The 21,890-nt window shown below is 56.4% G+C and overlaps 1 protein-coding gene across 1 annotated transcript; it reads right to left on the bottom strand.

The window, feature by feature from the left end:
• Positions 1–7,579: 7,579 nt before the first annotated feature.
• On the bottom strand, positions 7,580–16,361 carry AK1 (adenylate kinase 1). Its single transcript, XM_079706017.1, has 7 exons — positions 16,279–16,361; positions 13,276–13,314; positions 11,695–11,730; positions 11,364–11,527; positions 10,499–10,615; positions 8,056–8,247; positions 7,580–7,810 (listed from the first exon to the last, which is right to left on the bottom strand). Exons 2-7 carry the CDS (start codon positions 13,280–13,282, stop codon positions 7,742–7,744), a joined length of 585 nt encoding a protein of 194 aa, XP_079562143.1. The 5' UTR covers positions 13,283–13,314; positions 16,279–16,361; the 3' UTR covers positions 7,580–7,741.
• Between the last annotated feature and the right edge of the window lie 5,529 nt (positions 16,362–21,890).

The following is a 21,890-nucleotide window of genomic DNA, read 5'->3' as shown; positions in this document are numbered from 1 at the left end:
GCTGTGTCCCCAGCACAGAGCCAGGACTCTCTGGCCCTTGAAATCATGAAGTGCCCTGGAAGATAAGGCAGGGGCTGGGACCATGGAGGCATAGGGAAACTGAGGCACAGAGAGGTAAGCCTCGCTCCTGTTCCCCAGTGGAAGAGGCCAGGCCGGGACTGGGCTGCCTGTCCCCAGGAAGCTGCACGGTCACACTGTCTTACAGGCAGGGACACACCTCGAGTTAGCGGTCTCCTGTTTGCCCCCCGGATGCACGTTCCATCCCAATGGACACATCTACCTCCTCTCAGCCCTGCACAGTTCAGAGAGGGGAAGGAGGTGGAGGATTTGTCCCTCTGGTGCCTTCCCTGCAGGGCCGCTGCAAATTGGTGGCCTCCCTGCACTGAAGACCACAGCCCTGACCTGGCCCTCTCCACAAAGCCCTTCAGGCCAAGGATGGTCATGGCCCACGGCTGCTGCCAGCCCCGGGCTTCTGCACTGTCCCTTGTGGTTTCCCTCCACCCTGCCCGCACCTGTGTCAACAGACCCTTCATTAAACTCTTCTCAAATTATCCCACTGGAGCGTGCCATCTGTTTCCTGCTGGGGCTCTGACTGATACAGACATTTTCGGGTGCCGCCTGCCTATCCACACGCCAAAGAGACGTGGCCAATAGCCAGATGTCTGTGCCTGGGCCCCACCGTGGGCAGGTACACGAATTCCACTCCTTCCTCCCCCTGTCTGGCCGGGAAGGCCGGGGCTGCAGGAAGGGATGGAGCACGTGTACCCTGGCCACTGGCCACTGGAGGAATTTTAGGCGGCCCCCAGGGATTCCCCCCACCAGGCAGCAGTCCGTCTCCAGCACCGGCCTGGAGCCAGTGGCTGTCGAAAAGAACAGGGCCAGACCCACATGGGCAAGGGAAAAAGTGGGTACAGGGGAAAGAGGGCACTGGTCTGGGAGCCAGGGTATCCAGGCTCTGCCCTTGTGGCTTCAGGCAAGACTTTAACATATTCTGGGTCTCAGTTTCTTCCCCTGCACAGTGGGAGGCCAGCCTGCTGGCCTGGGGGAGCTCAAAGCCCAGGAGAACAATCAGAATCACTGCACCCCTCACACATTTGCCCTGTGCCAAGTGCCACCTCACGGCCACTTTAATGGGCTGAGACTGTCATGTCCCCATTTTACAATGGAGGAAACTGAGGCTCAGGTGTGCAGGACAACAGGGCTGAGGAGAAGCAGAGGATAATTCAAATCTGGGCCTGTCTTTCCTCCCTTGGCTTCCAGAACATTCCATCCTGGTTTTCCTCCCACCTCCCTGGTCACCTTATCCGTCTCTTCACTGGTTCCTCCCCATCCTCCCATGCTTGGACCCTGGGTCTCTTCCCTTCTCTGTTTACCCTCACTCCCAAGTCAGGTTTTCTCAAATCTTTGTGACCATGACGTCATGTCTCAGCACAAACCCTGGGATTCAGGCTCAAATAATTAAAACAAACATTTTGTGAAACTATATATAGGTATATATACCCTTATGAGGTACATCCACACTGTTCCATTTTCTTTCAAATACTGATCACTTGCCACCCTATTGATTTCATTGCCCACCCATGGGTCTTGGCCATAGAATATAATGCCCTAGATGCTTGCTACTCAAAGTGTAGTCTTTTTTTTTCTTTTTCTTTTTTTGGCCACGCCATGTGGGATCTTAGTTCCCTGACCAGGGATCGAACCCATGCCCCCTGCAGTGGAAGTGCACAGTGTTAACCACTGGACAGCCAGGAGTCTTAGTATCTCCTGGGAGCTTCTCTCAGGCCCTGCCCCAGACCTGCTGAATCAGAACCTGTCTTCCATCAGTATCCTTAGGGCATTCACGTGCACATTAAAGTTTGAGAAGGACTGTTCTGGGTGCCCTTATCCAGACAAATAGCTTTATTTATTTATTTTAAATTTATTTATTTATTTATTTTTGGCTGAGAGGAGGTAGATGTGTCCATGGGGATGGAGTGTGCATCTGGGGGGCAAACAGGAGACGGCTAACTCAAGGTCTGTCCTTATTTATTTATTTATTTGTTTATTTTTATTTTTGGTCTTGCTGCACGCAGGCTTTCTCTAGTTGCGGCGAGCGGGGGCTACTCTTCATTGTGGTGTGCGGGCTTCTTATTGCGGTGGCTTCTCTTGTTGCGGTGGCTTCTCTTGTTGCAGAGCACAGGCTCTAGGTGTGCAGACTTCAGTAGCTGTGGCATGCAGGCTCAGTAGTTGTGGCTCGCGGGCTCTAGAGTGCAGGCTCAGTAGTTGTGGCGCATGGGTTTGTTGCTCCGCGGCATGTGGGATCTTCCTGGACCAGGGCTCGAACCCATGTCCCCTGAACTGGCAGGCAGATTCTTAACCACTGCACCACCAGGGAAGCCCAGACAAATAACTTTAAATACCATCCATATACTGGTGGCTCCCAGCTTTGTGTCTCTAGCCAGAACTCTCCCCCAGGCTCCAGGCTCTTAATAAGCAACTCAGACTTCACACATCCAAAACTGGGCTCTATTCGTCCTCTGCCAACTGTTCCTGCCTCTGTCTCCCCATCTCAGACCATGACAGCTCCCTCCTCTCGTTGCTCAAGACTTAAGGGTGACCTTGACTCTTTCTGTTATGCCCCTCATCCAACCTATAAGTAAATCCTGTTGTCTCCTCCCCCCAAATTCCCATTGTTTGTAGGGTTCCCGCCACCCTACAGATGCCACTCTGGTCACCACCAGCACCTCTGGTAATATAGCAGTCACCGCCTCAGTGGGCTTTCTTGCTTCCACCTTTGCTCCCAGCCCATTCTGTACACCGTAAAGGGAATCCGTTAAAACCAAGTCAAGTTCCATCCCTCCTCTGCTCAGTGCCCTCTGCAGGCAACCATGTCGCTCAGTGTAAAAGGCAGAGCCCCTCAAATGGCCCTCGAGGTTCCCCACCCCTGTCCCCTCTTCGACCTCTTCTCTTCCCCAACTCGCTCAGTCCACTGCAGCTGGCGTCCTTGCTGTTCCTTGAACGTACCAAGCACATGCCCACCTCAGGGCCTTTGCACTTGCTGTTCCCTCTCCCTGAAACACTGTCCCCCTAGATAACCACAGGTCTTGCTCCTCATCCTTTAAGTTGCAGATCAAATGTCGCATGGGCAGTGAGGGTTTCCCATCTCATTGTAAATAGTCCTCTCCCCACACCAGCAATTGGACCTTGGGCGCATGTCCCCATCTGACATACTATATACTGTTTATTCTGTCCGTCTCCCTCTTTACAACAGAAGTTCCATGAGGGCACGGGCCTTGCTTTGTTTGCTGCTGAATCCCCATCGCTTAGCATAGTGCCTGGCCCATGACAGGCGTTCAGTAAGTGCTCATGCAATGAATGAATGGACTTAACCACTGGGCTACACAGCCTGGGGTCTCATAGGTTGTGATTCTGAGTCTCCAGGGTGTGGGTGTTGGGGGCATTCTGAGCCCAGGGACAGGGTCTCTGAAGAGGGCCAATGACTCCCCAAGGATACAGGGAGGTGACCAGGGTCAGTGGTCCTGCCAGACTCTATTCTAGAAGAGGGAAATCCCTCAAAGTCTCCCTCTCTTTCCCCGAGGAAAGGTCCTGGTACCTGTCGCCTCCTGGGTGATGTTGACCTCCTTGATAAAACCCAATGATGCCCAAGGTCTAGAGAACCCGTGAAGACCACCTAGGAGGCAGAAGGATTCCACCTGGCCAGGATTCTAGAGCCTCTGAGTTGTAGGGACTCTGAGTTCATAGGAAGAGAAACTGAGGCCCAAGCAGGGGAGAGACTGTCCAGCACCCCATGAACCACAGCGGGAAGCAGAGGCAGGAGACCCTGCACCAGACCCCCAGGATGGGGCAGAAGCAGGAGAGGCAGGCGAGGGTCTAGTCCTGTGCCCCTGCCTCGCTGTGTGACCTGGGGCAAGCCACACAACCTCTCTGGGTCTGCTTGCCAGAGAGGAAGCCCTGTGCGCGCCTGCTGCGCATGTCCAGTAGGGCTCTGCACCCCCCCAAAGCCCCCCCACTGTGGAGCCGCCAGGCCTTCCTGTTTACTCGAGGCCCCTCTCGCGTCTGGGAGGCGACAGCCTTGGCCTCCTCTGCTCCCCGCTTCCGCTTCCTTCCTCTCCCACTTCAGTGCCTCCGGCCAGGCCCTCAGGAGCCCCGAGGCCAAGACTTAGGGGCTCAGTACACGGGAGGCATCTGAGGACACCTCCCTATCTGGAGGCCCACGCTGTCTGAAGTTACAGAGGCACTGTACCAGTCCTCTGGATGGTTAGAATGTTCCAACGTCTTGCGACAAGCCTGGAGTGTCCCCAGAGACCTCAAGAGTGTGACAGCTTCTGCTGTCTCAGATCCAATGCCATGCCGCCCTCTCAGCCCACCACTAGGGGCTGAGCACACGCTGACCCCAGAGATGCCCCCTCCTCCCACACCCTCCCTGGGCTCCCGCCTTCACAGAGCAGCTTCTCTCTGAGCTCCTCAAAGTGTGGGCCTCGGACCAGCAGCTGGGGCCTCCCTCCCAAACCAGACTTGTTGAATCAGAATCAGCTTTTTAATAAGACCCCAGGGAGATGTGTGTGCGGGTTAAAGCTGGAAGCGCTGCAGATCTGACCATCCTGTCCGGTTTAAAAACCCTTCCTGAGCCTCGCCTATTAGGTACTCCTGCCCCAAAAGCTTCACTCGCATCTACGAAGACTACAACTAACTTCCAGTTTACAATAAATTCAGGGGACGGGGGAGCTAGTTAAACACCACCACGAAGAAGCAACAGACAAATCTGGAAGGAAGAATTTTCTGTAGGACAGCTGATCCCATCACAGGCCAATGTCAAAGAGTAGGAAGGGCGTTCTAGGTTAAAAGAGGTTTAATGGACATCACAACCAAATGCAGCGTGTGGTCCTGGATAGCGTCCCGGTTTGACCAAAGATACATTTTGGGGACAATTGGGGAAAATTGCATGTGGTCTGATTATTACCTATCACAGTGTTACTATAACTTAGTGTTCTTGGACCTCTGAGTTGTGGTTATATAGGAAAGTGTCCTTATTTATTGGAGAGTCATGCTGAAGTCAGACTTCAGTGGTGAAATTTTCTCATATCTGTAATCTACTTTAAAATAGCTTGGCGAGGGCTTCCCTGGTGGTGCAGTGGTTGAGAGTCCGCCTGCCGATGCAGGGGACGCGGGTTCGTGCCCCGGTCCGGGAAGATCCCACATGCCGCGGAGCGGCTGGGCCCGTGAGCCATGGCCGCTGAGCCTGCGCGTCCAGAGCCTGCGCTCCGCAACGGGAGAGGCCACAACAGTGAGAGGCCCGTGTACCGCAAAAAAAAAAAAAAAAAAAAAAAAAAAAAATAGCTTGGCAAAAGTAAAACAATGAAGTATGGAAAAATGTTACCAATTACTAAATCTTGGTGATGGGTATATGGGTGTTCATTATATTATTTCCTCCAATTTTCACTTTGTTTGAAATATTTCATTAAAAAACAAAGCTCTTTCTGAGCTTCCCGTTGCTCTTATGGGAAAGACGATACTTGAGTCAGCATTCAAGGCCCTGAGAGCCTGGCTGCCCACCAGTCACCAGGCTTGGCTCTTGCTACTGCCCTGCCTCTAGCCTGCACTCCTGTCCCTCTAAGGCCTCAGCCCTCCCCACAACGGGTCCTCTCCACCTTTGAGGCTCCGCAGAGCTGTTCCCTCCGCCCTTCCACGCCCTCTGTCTCCTGGTGAAGCAAACTCCTCCGTACCCTCAAGGCCCCACTCCAGAGTTCCAGTTCAAGGAAACTCCCGCTACTAGGGGCTCCTCTGGGCTCTGGGCACTGAGCTGCCCAGAGCTGGTCTGGAATTTTGTGAATACGGCTGCCCTCCTTCTGGGAGCCACAGCACAGCAGGCTGGGGGCTCGCGACACCATCTTTTGCCAGCATAGCCGTTGCTCTGGAAACGTGAACTAAGGAAACCCTCAAAGGGAGGCTCGCGGTGGCAAGGATGGGATGGTGGTAGTTACTGGAGCTGTTAAACATTTTGTGTTTTTTTCAAGGGTTTTTTTTTCTTTAGTGAATAAAGTGATTCCATGGTGAATAGTTTGGGTCAGCTTAGGTTTTTATAAACTGAAGACACACCTGAATTAATGAAGCTGTAATTTAAAAAAATGAAGATATTGAAGACAATTTTGTCAGGTGGATTTCTCTTAGCTTTTTATCATCTTGGGGGCGTGTTTTTCCACTCATCCTTGCGCTAATCATGACAACCTCGACAGAGGATGTGTGTGTGCACGAGTATGCATGTGCATGCGTGTGTGTGTGTATGTTTTAGCCCAGTTTGACAGATGCGACTTGGAGACCCCGAGGTGGGCGGTCACAGAGTGAGTTGGGGCTTCCCGGCGCGCCCCAGGTGGCATGGGGCACAGAAAGGCCAGCTGCAGAGGCCTTCGGCCCGCACCCCACCCAGGGCCGCATGATTCCTGCCTTCTAGAACCTACCTCCCCTGTGCTATCATTTATTGATTTCGTGTTCTTCTTTCAATAGACTCATCTTTTAAAACTTAAATACGTTTATTTTAAAGGAAAGTTTAAATAACTACTTTCAATGGAAAACCAGCCGCACTTGTGTAGGTAGAAGGGGACACACAGGGGCACCATCAGCCCCGCCCAGGATTTCGTTCCAGCTGGGGATGCCCTGCTGAAGGCTCTCTTGGTTTTAAAGGGAGCCAGCTGGGCTTGGGACAGGTGTTAGGGACATGTGAGCACCAATGGAGACTTTCTCCGTGATGAGGTCAAAGAGTCAAAGAGAACAGAAGAGGGGATTCTGGGGCGGCCCCAAAGCACCCCAGCCCTGCACCTCCCTGAGGCTGCTCTGGTCTCCGGTCCCACAGGCCAAGGTAACTGACCACCCACACCCCTTGCTCAGTGTTTTCTCATCCTAACCTTGGGGGAGGTTTGGGGGGAGGGGGCACTGATCCTAATTCAGATTTGGAAATGGGCTCAGGAAGGGCAGGTTGTGACCTGCCCAGGACCACATGGTGGGATATCCTTCGGGTCTCACCTCATCAGGGAGGCACCCCTGACCATGACCCCCCCATTCAATCCTGATGCCCTTTCCGGACCCTCAGAGCTTCTTGCACCAAGGAGGCCAATTCGCTGCCCACTCGGCCGGCTGATGTGTGCTGCCCCCACTGCCCAGGAAGCCCTCCCACAGCCCATGACCACACTGCCTGCTCCAGCCCAGTCCCCAGCAGGGGTTCGGGACAGAAAACACGCTCAGAGAGCTAAGGGGCTCAGGACCAAGGCCACACGACAAGGATGCAGAGGAACCCAGGCCAGGGCCCAGCTCTGCCTGACCACGAGTCCCCGAGAGCCAGGACCACTCCTCAGTCACCCAGTGTCCCCAGGCCTGGCACAGCCCAGGCCCAGCACGCCATGTGTGAGGAAGGGCCCTGCGTCTTCCAACGGAGCTAGGAGAGGGGTGCCGGCTGAGGTGGGCTGAGGGGTCCGAAGAGGAACGGGAAGGGGAGGGGCTGGGGACTCAAGGCTGGGGCGGCCACGCCATGTGAATCATCCCTGATGGAATCAAAGAAAAAGGAGTAAAACTGAATGTCCTTGGAAATTCCTTTAGTGCTCGGCTGTCCATGAAAACAGGATAAAGTGGCTTCCTCTGCCTGTACTCCAGCCAGGCAGGGTGGAAGCGCTGAGCTCAGGGTGGGAAGGCCTTGAGTCAGGACGAGGGTGGGGCCGGGCTCTGAGCTGGGGAAGGGGCTCCAGCTTTGCTACTTGAGGGCGTCCAGGTGGGTGCAGACCTGGGAGAAGACACTGTCCACGGAGCCTTCGGCATTGACCTGTGGGGAGATGGGCCGTGAGGGCAAGATGCCGGGGAAGGCTGGGTGGGCCCCACCGAGGCAGGGGGCTGACCTCTCCCGGAAGCCAGGCCAGGCTCCCCGAGCCCAGCCACAGTGGGCAGCAGCCCCTCATCCAACCAGTGGGGAAACCAAGGCCCAGACAGGAGGGCTGGCCCAAGGTCACAGCAATTTGAGGCCAAGCCAGGCAAAGACCCAGGTGGCCTAGGGCCCCCTCGGGCCCGCACCTTGCGGATGATGCCACGTTTCTCGTAGAAGGCGATCACGGGCTCTGTGGCCTTGTAGTAGGTCTCCAGGCGCTTCCTGATGGTCTCTTCATTGTCGTCCACACGTCCGCTGGTCTCTCCACGCTTCAGGAGCCGCTTGGTCATGGTCTCAGGGCCTGCGTCCACGTACAGCAGCAGCGTGGGATGTCCGATCTGCAGGCAGGGCACTATTTACAGGGGCCTCATTCCTGCCCCCTGGGGCCATCTCCTCCCCATCTTCCCACTTCTGAGGCCCCATTGAGACCCACTCAGACCTTCAAGCCCTTCCCGCAAGGCAGCCTGAGGGACCTTCCTTAAACCCATCTGCCCTGCCCCTCCCCTGCTCAAACCTCTTCCATGGCTCCCCAGTGCCCTCAGGAGAAAGTCCTAACTCCTTACCTGACCTACCCTTCCCACCCTCCTCATCTCGTGCTTCTCAGTCCTTTGCTCTCCTGGCTTCAGCCACACGGACTGTCTGTGGTCTGGGCTCTCATCCACCTCCTCCCTTGCCAGGGCCTTTGCTCATGCCGGGAACCTTGGCCAGGAACGCTTTCCCTCAATACCAAGTGCTCGCCGTCAGATTTGAGCTAAAATCTCATTCCTCTAGGACAGTCTTTGCAGATGCCCACCCCCCCACCATCCCAGCTCTCTGGGACATGCTCTTCCAGTCCCCCTTTACTTCTGCCGCGAGCTTGTCTCAGGAGGGTCTCTGGTTATTTACTTAAGGTCCCTCTCCCAGCCAGGCCTGGAGCCCCCGAGGGCAGGTAGGTGCGTCTTATACCTGCAAGGCTGGATATGAACTTGACAAAGGAATAAGGAGGGCTGAGTGAAGGGGGCCTGCTGAGCTCTGGGGGTTCGGAGCAATGTCACTGTCATTGCAATAAGCATTTCATCCGCGGGGAAGATCTGCAAGGGCCAGAAGGCCGACCAGTCCTCCTTCGGTGAGGCCCAGGCGCCCCCTGGTGTCCAGAGCCAAGAAGACCAGGTGCCCAGCCCGCACAGTAGCACTTACAACAGCCCCAGCAGGGATGGGTTAACTTTCATTAACCACATTTTCTAGATGTGACCCTGAGGGCCTGAGGCGACATCATGCATCTGGTACATCAGGACGTGCCTCAGGGCTGCCTGGCATCTGACCTCAGGGTCCATGGCCTCCTAGTCTGAAGGAAACCCAGCCAATCCCCACTGCACAGATAGGGAAACTGAGGCCCAGACCAGGACAGACACTCTCTTGAGGTCTTGCAGCCACTTCGAGGTCAAGGAATATAATATCCTCCCTCTGGATGAGGCTCAAAGCTATGGAAGCCCAAAGATGGCCCAGCCTCACAGAGACAGGCAATGGGGATGGAGGTCCTGCCCCAGCCCCCTAAGATGCCCGGTCCTCCCCGCAGGCATTCCTGCTGCCGAGAAGCCCTCCCTGAGCCCGAACCCACCCTTAGAGGTCAGCAGACCTCTCCCTCCTCCTAGGCACTTGCAGTTTCATCTGTTTCCCCCATATGACCTGTGACATCAGAGGTACTGGTGTATGTGTGTGCATCTGTGTGTGCACATATGTGTGCATCTCTGTGCGTCCCTGTATCTGGATGTACTGCATCCGTGCACACACGTTGCATGAGTCTGCGTGTGTGTACATTTCATGCCTGTGTACATGTGTGCATATGCCTCTGGCCTTGTGCATGTGTAAGTGTCTGTACCTGTGTGCACATGTACGTGTGCTTGTATGCCTGTGGGCACATATGCCTGCACATGTGTGTGTTTGAGTGAGGTGCTCCCCCACTGTGGAAAGTCTTCCTGGGGGACACCCGTGCCAGGCAGCCCAGAGCCCTCATCCTCAAGGCTCACTCTTTCCAGCCAGACTCTCCATGGCACCTGGAAGGAGACTAGACGCCCCTCTGTGGCATTCGAGGCCTCAGCCCGGCCTGAACGTCCCCACCCACATCACTGCCGGCTGCCCTGCCCCACAGATTCTGTTCTCCCCACACCAGCGTGCCCCTTCCAGCCCTATCCATGCTGTTCCCTGCCCCTCTGATCGTGTGTTTATGGGGTGCCAAGCCCCACTTTTGAAGGATGCATTCTCTCTAATCCCCACACAGTCCCTCAAGGCAGCTGAGAAATGTCTGTCCCCATTCTGCAGTTGGGGACACCGAGGTTCAGAGAGGCAGACTGACTGGCCCAAGGCCTCAAGCAGCTGAGCTGGAACCTGCAGCCAGGTTTGTGAATTCCCCAGCCTGGTGATGAATGAATGAATTCCATTCATTTTCTTCTAGACTTCTAGAAAGACTTCCAGAAAGTCTCCCTGGTCTCCCTCCTTGCCCACCCTCCCACCCGCCCACAATCAGTCTATCTCTCCCTCTGCTCAGGACTGCCCATCACAGCAGCCTTTGCCGGCTCATCCCATGTCACAGCTCCATGAGGCTGCACTTACCCTCCGCTCAAACTCTTCCCCCTGCTTCACCTCCCGGGGGTAGCCGTCGATCAGGAAGCCTTTGGAAGTATCTGCCTTGGCCACCATGGCATCTCGGAGCATGTCCAACACTGTTTCCTGGAGGCGTGGCAAAAGAAGGCGGAGTCATGACCCCCTATTCTCCACCCCCTCCTCAGGCCTCTGCATGTTGCCCCACAGCTGGAAATGCCCTCTGGCCTAACACAGATTTCCCAAACAAGCCTCCCTCTCCAGGAAGCCTTCTGTGAACTGTGACGACTTGATGGACTGATTGAATCATTCATTCATTCATTCACTTATTTCTTCATTCACTCAATAATATGACTGAGCCCCTCCTCCCAGCCTTCTGTCTGGGCCCTGAGGACACAGCTGTGAACAAAGCAGACCTTCCCTGCCCTTCGCAAACTCACAGTCTGCTGAGGGGACAGACATTCACACAGTTGATTTGTAGTTTCCAAGCATGACATGGGTTATACGGGCAAAGAAGGGAGGCTACTGGAGTATCAAGTTGGCGGGAGGTCGGGGGGTCTTAGCCTGAGTCTGAGGAGTCAGCAAGGTATGAAAGATGGGGAGGAAAGAACATTCCAGGCAGGGAGGAGTGTGATCAGTGTGAGGGGACAGAAAGGCCAGGGTGGTGGGAGTCTGGAGGGGTTGGCAGGGCAGGTCCTGGAGGCTCTTGGGAGCTTCCGGAAGGAACTTTCTGCCAAGGGCAGTGGGGACCCTCAGGAGGGTTCAGAAACAGGGAAGGTCATGGTCCGCCTTGCTGGTGTGTCATGGGCTTTGCTGGCTGGTGTCCACTCAGGGCCTCCCTCGCCCCCCACCCCTCACCCTGCCGGGGCCCACTCACCAGTGGCACCAACTGCCCCTTCTCCATGATTTCCGACAGCATCTTTCCCCTGGCCGAGCCTGAGCTGACCTCAGCCCGCAGGAGGTCCCCGGTGGAGAGGTGGGTGTAGCCGTACTTCTGGACAATCTTCTCACACTGGGTGCCCTTCCCCGAGCCAGGCCCGCCTGCAAGCGCCCGCCCATTCAGAAGCCCCGAGAAATGGGACAGGGTCTGCCCGGGTCACCCAGTGAAGTGGGGGCAGAGCCTAGGGTGCAGCCCCAGGCCCAGGCTCCCACCAGGGCCTGCACAGCCCCTCCCTGCCTGCTGCTTCACCCGCCTGCCTCGGACTCACCCACCACAAAGATGATCTTGGTTTTCTTCAGCTTCTCTGTGGGAGAGAAAAGGGAAGCAGAGCTCAGTGAGTCACTAGACAAAGAACCAGAGGTACCTCTGGGATCCCTGGCCTGTGCTGGGCCCCAGGCAGTCGCACACACACAGCTCATGGTCCCGTCAGAGAGGCAGACGAGTCAGCCCAGAGTGAGGGATAATGGGGCGAGGAGAACTCAGAGACTGGGACAGGTCAGGGAGAAGAGGGTGTTCCAGGCAGGGAGGCAGAGGCCTGAAGGCTATGGGCTCAGCACACGCTGCGAGGGTGACCCTCAGGGGCTCGGACGCCAACCCTCGCGGCCCCTCCCTGTGGGCAGCTGGACCGAGACGCCTGGTCACCTCGGGCGTTAGCGTCTTCCATGCTGCGGGAGTCTGGTGCCGAGCGGCAGGCCCTCATGGTCCTGCTCCGCCGTGTCCCCTGCCCTTCCCCTCCCAGGCCCTGGGCCAGCCTGCCGCCTGCCTTCCCTGGGCGGTACCAGTGTGGAGTTGGCAACCACAACATACGTTGCCCTGGAGACGGTTGCCGGGGAAGAGGGCTCTGGTGGGCGCGTGGAACCCTTGCCCGGAGAGGGAGGGAGCTTACGTTTCAACCTCTATCTCAGAACTCAGCAAGACCGTAGCCCCACCAGAGAGGGGGGAACCTAGGCCTAGAGGCAGGGGCCCGCTCCAGGGATGCCAAAACTAGGGCTGGGGCCGGGGCCTCTTCCCAGGCCGCCAGGCCTTCCCCGCTTCTCAGGGAAGTAGGAGCTCGCTGTGTGCACTTAGGAAAGAAGTCCCTGCCCCAGCGGGGAGGTGAGCTCGGCAGTTCCCCGGGGTCCTCCCAGCCACGGGGCTGGAGGTCTAGAGGAGCTGCCGAAGAACGACTTCTCTGGGTTCCCATCGTCTGCTGCCGTGTGATGGGCACAAGCCTGGGCGTGGGGGGAGGCCACAGCCCACTGGCAGCGGATGTTCAGAGGCCCAGGGGTGGAAGGATGACCGCAGCAGCAGCCAGGACAGCTGGGTTCCTTTAAGAGCCGCCCAGGCCGAGGCCCAGCGCCAGGGAGGGATGGGTGGTGCTGCCAGGAGGTGGGCCAGCCAGGCTCTTGGCCCACATCTCCCTCCAGGTCCCAGCCTGTAGGGGCCAGGGGGGCCCAAGACATCCTCAAGACCCACCCCCGCTGGTCCGGGAGAGGGGCAGGAATGTGCCATTGTTTGCCTTGGCATTTGCACCCTTGGGGCCTCTCCACAGGGCAGGCCTTCCCTCACCAGTGCCGCCCCCTCTCCAGAAAGAGCCAGAGATTCAGCTCTATAAATACCAGTGTAGGAGGTGAGCTGTGCGGCCCTTAGGAGCCTCAAGGAGGCCTCTTCCCTTCTAAAAGTAATCCTGGAGCTGGTATATCCCATGAGAGGCCTGAGGAGGATGCTGGAGGCCCCCAGATAGGCCCCTTCTAGCAGCCCCAGAGCCACGTCCAAACCCTCCCCGAATGTCTCCCGAAAGCACACCCCCTAAACAGATGGGCACACTGAGGCCCAGGCTGTGAGCAGGAAAAGAGAGGAGCTTCCGTACCTTCCATCCTGCCCAGGTCTGGGAAGCCGAGTCAGCACTCTGCAAGACAAGGGCACAGGTGGCGGGGGGGCGGTGAGGGGGATTCTCCTGCCTCTGCTCCTGCCCAGCCACATGCTGTGCTAGGCCCTGACCGTCCTCTGAGGGTGGAGGGGCTGTTGGGGGCAGGGAAGGCCCAGGAGGCTGGGAGGACTTCACAAAGTCCCCTTTCCTCTGGGTGCCTCCGCTGTCCTGTCCCTGCCTCCTCCCTCTGGAGCCAGACAGCGGGGGCAGCACCGAGGGGCATAAACAGCCACACCAGCAGCCGCTGAGCTGCTCCCCTTGCAATTCCGGGAAAACAGGCCCTGGGTCCTGCATAACACTCCCCAGGGCCGGGAGGAAGGCCCGGAGGCAGGCAGGTGGGAGGGGAGCTGCACGTGTCCTCATCTGGGATGAGGTTTGGACCAGGATGCTCAAAGGAACACAGAGGCCCAGGGTGGGAGAGAAATTTGCGGGGCTGCTCACGTGACCACAGCCTGTACGGTCCTCAACTGAGGGGGGTCCCCAGGCTCTCACCCTTGCACAGGCCCAACTTCCACCCCTGACGTGGTCCCTGCCCACACCTTCCCTCAGTGTGTAAATCAAGCCCAATGCCTCCTGGGACCCTCCGCTCTGCATCCACAGCCCCAGGGGTCTCCCTCCACCTTCCCTTCCCATCAGTGTCTTCAGAGTTACTGCAACACATCTTTGGCCCCCACTTCTTTACTCCCCACCCACCAGCCCTCCCCAAGGCCACCAGCAAACATCAGAGACACTCTTGCCTTGGCCTTTGACCCTCAACCCTTGGCCAGCATTCCTCCTGCCGGGGACGTCCCCACCCGGGGCCCCTACTCCACCCTCTCACTTTTGGCTTCAGGTTCCCAGGACCCCCATCCTTGCTCAGCCAGCCCAGGCCTCCTCTCCCAGCCCTAAACATCTACAGCCCCTGGACAGGCCCAGAGACCCCGCAGACCCCGAGCCTCTAAACAGTCCCTCCCATGTCCCCAGCATTGCGCCCTATCACCCAGCCAGAGGCTGCCGTCAGAGTGAAGGCCCTTCTACCCGCTCACGTCCACCCCACACACGCAAGTCCCAGCCCTCCGCTCGGAACTTCCCTCCAGTCTGTGTCCTCACCGCCACTGCCGTGTTCCAGGCAGGGGACCTGGCCACTGCTCCAGCTTCCCGTGGGCCTCCTTACCTCCATACCCCACCAGGCAATCTGCAGGGTTTTCTCTGACAAGCATCAAACCACGTCTTTACCTGCTTAAAACCCTTCCATGTATGGCCCCTTCAGTCCCCAAAATAAACCTTAACGTAGCTGACCGGGCCCAGCGAACTGGCCCCCAGCACCTTCTGCAGCCTTATCAGCCACTGCTTGAACTGCTTCGATCTCCCTCACCCACCACGACCGTGTCCCACTCCAGGGTCCGGCTAATGTTGCACCCAACACCTGGATGCCCTTCCCTAAGGTGCTAGTGTTTAGGACTCAGTTCAGGTGTCACCTCCTTCAGGAAGCCTTCCTGGACTCTGCTCTCCACTCCCACACTGGCAGGTGACCGTCGCCCAGCATCACACACACCACACTGTACTGGGCCTCTCTGTTGTATACTGCAGGCCTGTGTCCACCACACTGGGCCCCGGCTGAGCATAGCGCCGGGAGCCTCACTCCATCCTCACAGTCACCTTGCGAGGGAAGTGAGGCTTGGAGAGGAGGAGAGACTTGCTCCAGGGCCTGGCTGGGGTCACACTTGGGGCTACGTTTTCTGCTGCCCTGGGCCTGGCACCCACTAGGTCCTTTAGCAGCTTTGCTGACCATCCCGCTGCTCATGGGGTATGAGTTATAACCTCTTTCCTGCTGAGTGTGCTTAGGAAGAGTAAGGGCTGCCAGTGCCCCTCTGTGGCTGGTGGGGGAGGGAGAGGGCTCCCAGGCCAGGGACAGCCTGCAGCGACACCCTGAGGAGTGTTCCCGACCCCACCCTGCCCTGCCCCCTCCTGGTAACCTAAGCCCCTCTGTCTTGCTGGCACCTGCCACTTCTTGGTCCAAAATAACTTGGGTTGTGAAGAGTCCTCACAGAAGCCAGGGGTCCAGGACAGAGTTGGGTTACGGGCTCCGCACTCAGGCCTTATAAGGTCCCCAATTCAGGGCCACGGCAACTCCCAATATGACTGGGTGGTCTGCTGAGGGGCCTGGGGAGCTGAGGCCCAATGGGACAGAGACTTCATCTCAATCACAAGGCGAGGCCAGGGCAAGACCCAGGTCTCCCAGCTTCTGACCAAGAGCAGCATTTCCAGTGGTTGGCAACTGGCTAGGGTTCAAATCCCAACTCTATCACTCAGCTGTGTGACCTCGGGCAGCTGGTGTACCCTCTCTGGGCTTGTACCCTCTCTGGGCTTGTATCCCCAGGCCCAGTCCTGCTGCTGCTGGAGGTAGGTAACTGAGCAGCACTCAGGAAAGGCCCCATGGGCTGTCCTAGGGCTCCCACAGGGCCCCTGCTTTTCAGGAGGCTGGGACAGGGAGCCAAACATCCAGGGGGATTCCCGTCCCCCCAGCACTCAAAATGACGTGACGGGATAGCTCCTCCCATCACCTAGGCTGCCCCTGCCCAGGTCCTCGGGGCAGGCAGTCCAGCCAAGCTCCCCCTCCCCAATCCCCAGCTGGGACGTGCCAAGGGCAGGGACCTGGAGCCCCAAGAGTGCCGGCAGGACAATGGGGTGACTGTCTCGGAGGCTGGGAGGGAAAGCAACACACACACACACACATCCACAATGGCACACACAGTGTGGCACAAATACCCAGAGCAGAGCCTGGGGAATACAGGCAAGCGGATGCACACAGATCACAACCATGGATACAAACACACAGCCACACAAACCCCGAGGATACCCTGACACACACAAACACGCACCCCCCAGGTGCGTGCGGCTTTCCCACTCCCCGCAGGGGCACCTCCCACACGTGCACAGGCACACACACGGGCACACACTGACCTGAGGGAGGGGTGCGGGTGGGCACCGGGGACAGTGCGTGCCCTGCCCGTCCTCGCCGGCCGCCCGCCCGCAAAGGCGACTATTTATAAGGCTGTCAGCAGCGCATGGCATGCCGGGAGCCAGCGCTCCTTGATGGCAGGGAGGGAGGGACAGAGGGAGGGAGAGCGGACCGGGAAGGGAGCGGGCACTGGACCAGAGCGGAGCCCTGATGGGAAGCCAGGCAGGCGCCCTCGCCGTGCACCTGCAGGTGGCTGTGCCTGCACACGCATAGGGTACTTTACAGCTTCCCCAGGGTTTTTCATTCCTTCGTTACCCCCACTGTGCCCGCATCGCTCCAGGGGGACGGGACCAGGCTTCCTGTATGACAGCTGGGGAAACATGCCCAGAGAGGAGAGGCTCTTTGCACAAAATCCCACAGCAAATCGGTGGCAGAGAGAGGCCAGAACCAGGGATGGAGGGCACCGAGGCATGGATTCTGGGGGCTTTGCTGGCTGGACAAAGTCCCCCAGCCCCTCCTCGGACCCTGCCCAGAGGCCCCTGGGCCAAGACCCACCTGGAACTCCTCCTCCTCTGTTGGAAGGGACCCAAGAGCTCCTCTGGGACAGTAACTTCCCAGGACTCCAAAGACCACCCACATACCCATCTCCGAGGCGGTGGCTGTGTAGATTATAAAAATACCCCAGCCCCGATCCCATGCAGCTGCCAGGCAGCTCCCAATGAGGCTGTGTGAGGATGTGGGTCATTCAGAATGCTGAGGGCACCCAGATGGGGGACTGACAATCCTGATAAAAAAAAGAACAGCTCCCATTAATGAGTCTCAGTGGGCACCAGGTGCCGGGCAGAGCATTGGCCTCAGACCATGTCTGTCAATCCTTAAACACAGAGAAGGAAAGTGAGGGTCACAGGTGTAAAAGAGCTTGCCTGGGGTTCCCAGGTAGAGGGTGATGTGTTTACCCAGCATTTTGCATGAGACCGGGACACAGCAATAGGTGCCCAATGATGTAGCAGAACAGAGATGAGAGCCTAGGACCGTGCAGCTTCAGAACTCAGGCACCTGACCACTAGACCACATAATGACCTTGAAGGCAGCAGCCCCAGATGGAGTGGGTTGAATTTGGAATTTGTCTTGCAGGCACAAAAGAGCCATGGAAGGTGTTTAAGCAAGAGGATGAGACTATCAGAAGGGTGAGACCACCTTAGATGGGTGGTTTCTTAGCAACAACAGCAGTCTGGACACCAGGAGGCCTGGGCCTAATCGCAGCATGGCCACCTGTGACATCAGACAAGGTTCTTATTCATTGGGATTTTAGTTTCACCATTTGTGGGAGGGGTGAGTAGTGGGTCAGAGGGTCTGCCTTAGAAATTGTTCGAAAGGCCCTCTCGAAAGCTGTAGGTGGTTGTGTGAACTGGCAAATTGATGATGGGGAAAGCAAATTGATGATGTCAATCAAACTTTCAAATGTGTCTTTCTATTCTTAGGAATCACACAAGTGGGCGCAAAAACATGTACAGGATGTTCTCTAGTGCCAGTGGAGACTGACTGATGGGAGGGACAGTGGCACAGACAGTCAGGCTGGGGAGATGGCAACTGCCCTAGAGTCAGCTGGAGAAAGGAAGCTGGAGGTCTGTGTAGCTGGTGGGGCAAGAGAAAGAGGCAAAAGGCCCAAGAGCACTGATCTTATCCCACCTTCATGAAAACAATTCTAAACATGCGGATGTGTATGTGCGTGTGTGTGTAAAATCTATCCCTAAAATTTTATTTATTTATTTATTTATTTATTTGCATTTTAACATCTCTGAAATCAGGCTTCCCTGGTGGTGGAGTGGTTAAGAATCCGCCTGCCAATGCAGGGGACAAGGGTTCGAGCCCTGATCCGGGAAGATCCCACATGCCGCAGAGCAACTAAGCCCATGGCCACAACTACTGAGCCCGTGTGCCACAACTACTGAAGCCCGTGCGCCTAGAGCCCGTGCTCAGCAACAAGAGAAGCCACGACAATGAAAGCTCGCACACCACAATGAAGACCCAACACGGCCAAAAATAAAAACAAACAAATAAATAAATTTATAAAACAAAACAAAAATCTCTGAAATCGTTTTGTCTTATAATCAAATCAACTATATCTTTTTTTTTTTTTTTTTTTGTGGTACAGCAGGCCTCTCACCGTTGTGGCCTCTCCCGTTGCGGAGCACAGGCTCTGGACACGCAGGCTCAGCGGCCATGGCTCACGGGCCCAGCCGCTCTGCGGCATGTGGGATCTTCCCAGACCGGGGCACGAACCCGCATCCCCTGCATCGGCAGGCGGACTCTCAACCACTGCGCCACCAGGGAAGCCCCAACGGTATCTTAAAGTTGATGAACTACAGCAGAACTGAGAGAGCAGCTGTGTGCACAGGATCGCCTGGGTGGGGGTAAGACTTTCACTTCTTACTTAAAGGTTTCTCCATGCTTTTTTTTTTTTTTTTTAAATACAACAAGCATCTATAGATGTACCTTGAGGACATGATGCTAAGGGAAATAAGCCAGTCACAAAAAGACAAATATTGTATGATTCTACTTATACAAAGTATTTAAAGCAGTCAAATTCATAGAAACAGAAAGTAGAATGATAGTTACCAGGTGCTGAGGGGAAAGGGAGAATTTCAGAGTGGCAAGATGAAAAATTTCTGGGGATCTGTTTCACAACAGTGTAAAAAAACTTAATACTACTAAACTGTACACTTAAAAATGGGTAAGTGGTAAATCTTATGTGTTTTTTTCCACAATAAAAAAACCTTAAAAATCTTACAAACTGAACAAAAAATATTTTAAGTAGCTGTTTTAATTATTTCATTTGCGCATGACCTATGGATTTTCCACCAAGGCTGGGATATTAAAGTTTCAGGATTTTTTTCCCGGCTACAATCTTAAGAAAGAAAAAAAAGGAGAGGGGAAGGGAGGGAGGGAGGAAGGCAGGAGAGAAGTAGGGAAGGAGAAAAGGAAGGAAGGGAGAGAGGGAAAGAAAAAAAAGTACATGGAAGAAAAATCTGGAAGATTAAACCCTAGACTGTCAACAGGGAATAGGACTGGGTGATACCCTCGCTTTCCATCTTACAGTGTTTGTATAGTTCAAGTTATTTTAAAACATAAAAAAATACCTAAAACATAACCATACAAAAATGAAACCAAGTCTTAAAAAACATTTTAAAATAGTCTAGCTAATAAAGAATTCCAATGAGCCAGCATCGGGGGATATATCTGGGCTGGCCACTCTCTGAGGTGCACAGCTGGATCCATGCGTCCAGCACATGGGGCTCAGGTGTGGGGCTGCCCTGGGCGGGCCTGGCTGGACCGCAGAGCATCCGCAGGAAACAGCTGGAGTGGCTGCTTCAGGCAGCACATGTGGGGTTTGCAGCTGGTGGGAGGTGCCCCCTCCCCCAAGGAGGAGTGGGGGGTAGGGGCCTCACAGGGGTCACGGGGTAAAAGAGTTCACGGGAGGGCCCTGAACCCCAAACTAGGAGGTGGATTTGGTCCTGACCACAGTGGGAAGCCGGTGAAGTTTTCAGAGCAAAGCTGGCCGTGATGAGGTGTCTTCAGGAAGTTAACTTTGGCCATGACTGGAGCGGTCTCGGCTGGGTCCCATCGGAGGAAGTGAGAGCGTGTGGGGTTGAGGACTAGACCCGGGGCCTCCCGCCCTCATCACCCTCCATCAAAGTCCTACCTGCTGATGCTGAACCGAGCTTTCCTAGGGTCCACCCCCAGCAACCGACCCCTCCTGACTCCCTCCTGCTGACCTTCCTTCATGCCCACCAGTGGGGAGACAGGAGAGCCACAGCATTCTGGGAGAAATTCCCCCTAGAAACCTCTGCCTGGACCCAGTTTCCCAGAAGCCTTTGCGTGGGGCTGGAAGTGTGTCGTATCCCCATATCCCCTTCCCATGCAGGGCCCTAGGCTCCCCACGTAATGACTTTGCCAGGAGTCTCGTCCCTTGGATACTGTCTGGTTGCCCCAGGCCTAGACCCTGCCACCTCCCAGCCTCCTGCCTGTCCTGCTGCTGTCGGAGCAAGGATGGCCTCTCCTAGCAGGAAAGGTCGAGGCTTTGCCCCACCTCGGACTGGCACTCACGGCCTTCTGCCATCTGGCCCCACGTGGTCTCATCTTCCACTGTTCCCTCCTTCTGCGGCCCCGCTGCCTACTGAGCGAGGCCGTGGGTCCTCCCACTAGGCTTCCATCCGGGCCCTTCTTCCCACCTGACATCCGCTCCCTCATCAATTGCACCTAACACAGCGCATGGCACGTGGCCACCTATTGAGCCAATGTATACATGAACTGAGACAAATGCAGGGGCCATTCCCGCTGGCCAGCTCCATGGCCCCCATCCCGCTGGCCCAGTGCCCAGGAGAGCTCTTTTCCATCTCCAGCAGGCCACCTGCCCTTGTCTCACAGCCACCCTTTGTTAGGCCTCCGCTCCCAAGGGCATCTTATCTTCCTAAACAGGTTGTAATCTCCCCGAGTCACAGACCCCCTCGCTCTTGCCAACCTGGAGTGAACAAGCCCTTTAGCTGAGAGGACAGAGGCAGCAGTGAGGGATCCACAGTTCACACGCCGTCTGGCCCAGGGCTGCAGCCCTGCCTGGCTCCCTCCTGCCGGGGCCTGCAGGGTACTTCGGCTCCCTGCCCTCAGCAACACCCCCCTGCAGCCAACCTCTGACCCCATCACCTGCCTCTCCCCTTCAACCCTCTGCTCTGGCCTCCTCCAACCCGTCCCCCGCAGATGCTTCTGTGACAGAAATGTCCCCTCCCGCCCCCCTTCTCTTCCTGCCGGAAGCTCTTCCCCAAAACCTCTGCAGGAATCTTCCTCGGGAAGAACGTCACCCCCTCCAAAGCTATGGTCGCAGCACCCTGTGTTGCTCTGTGTGGCCTTTACTGCCCTGAACCTGTCGTGGGGCCCCTCCCCTCCCTCTATCTTGAGTTCCTTGAGAGCAGTGTCTGTCTGGTTTCAGCCAAGAGGGAACTGGGGCTCTGAGAGGGGCAGTGACTTGCTCAAGGTCACACAGGCAAGGGGAGGCCAGACTGGAAGAGCCAGGTGGGCTTGGCTCCGGAAGCCCACGTACCTCCAGCCCCCAGGGCTGCCAGGTCTCCACCCAAGCTGTAACATGCATGACTCACTGGCCAGCTGACAAAGCTGGACATCCTGCTTGTGTGTGGGCTCCCAGCCTGGACAGTGTGGGCACTGTCCCAATGGGGCCCGAAGAAAGCAGAGCTCGAACCCAGAACACAGGAAACGCAGCCGGAGCTTAGGTGTGTTTATTCCTGTACAAATCATTACAAAACCAAGTCTAGGGTAGTCGCTGGCCCCCACGCCTTGCCCCAGTGTGCGATGGCTCACTGCAGGCCTCCGTCTCCTCCACCTGACTCGACCCATTCCACAGCCTCCTCCAGTCTTCTCTTCAAGACTCCAGAAGAGCAGGGATTAAACCCACCCCACTGAAGTGCAGCAATAAAGTGCCTGATGTAGAGGGAGGGGATAGAACTCAGGCAACAGCTCCCAGCCCCCTAGGGCCTTCCCAGGCCCAGCCGGGGAGACCCTGGGACTACTCCAGCAGCTGCAGACAAAGGGGCTGCAGGAAACC

The sequence above is a fragment of the Hyperoodon ampullatus genome (assembly GCF_949752795.1).
Source record: "Hyperoodon ampullatus genome assembly, chromosome: 6".
In the NCBI taxonomy this organism is placed as follows: Eukaryota; Metazoa; Chordata; class Mammalia; order Artiodactyla; family Ziphiidae; genus Hyperoodon; species Hyperoodon ampullatus.
This window is presented reverse-complemented; position numbering and strand designations above follow the sequence as displayed.

Coding starts and splice junctions, on each gene's coding strand:
- AK1 (XM_079706017.1), bottom strand. Junction 11,528..11,694: donor CAAGATCATCTTTGTGGTGG/GTGAGTCCGAGG, acceptor GGGCGCTTGCAG/GCGGGCCTGGCTCGGGGAAG. Junction 8,248..10,498: donor GGGAAGAGTTTGAGCGGAGG/GTAAGTGCAGCC, acceptor CCCTGCCTGCAG/ATCGGACATCCCACGCTGCT.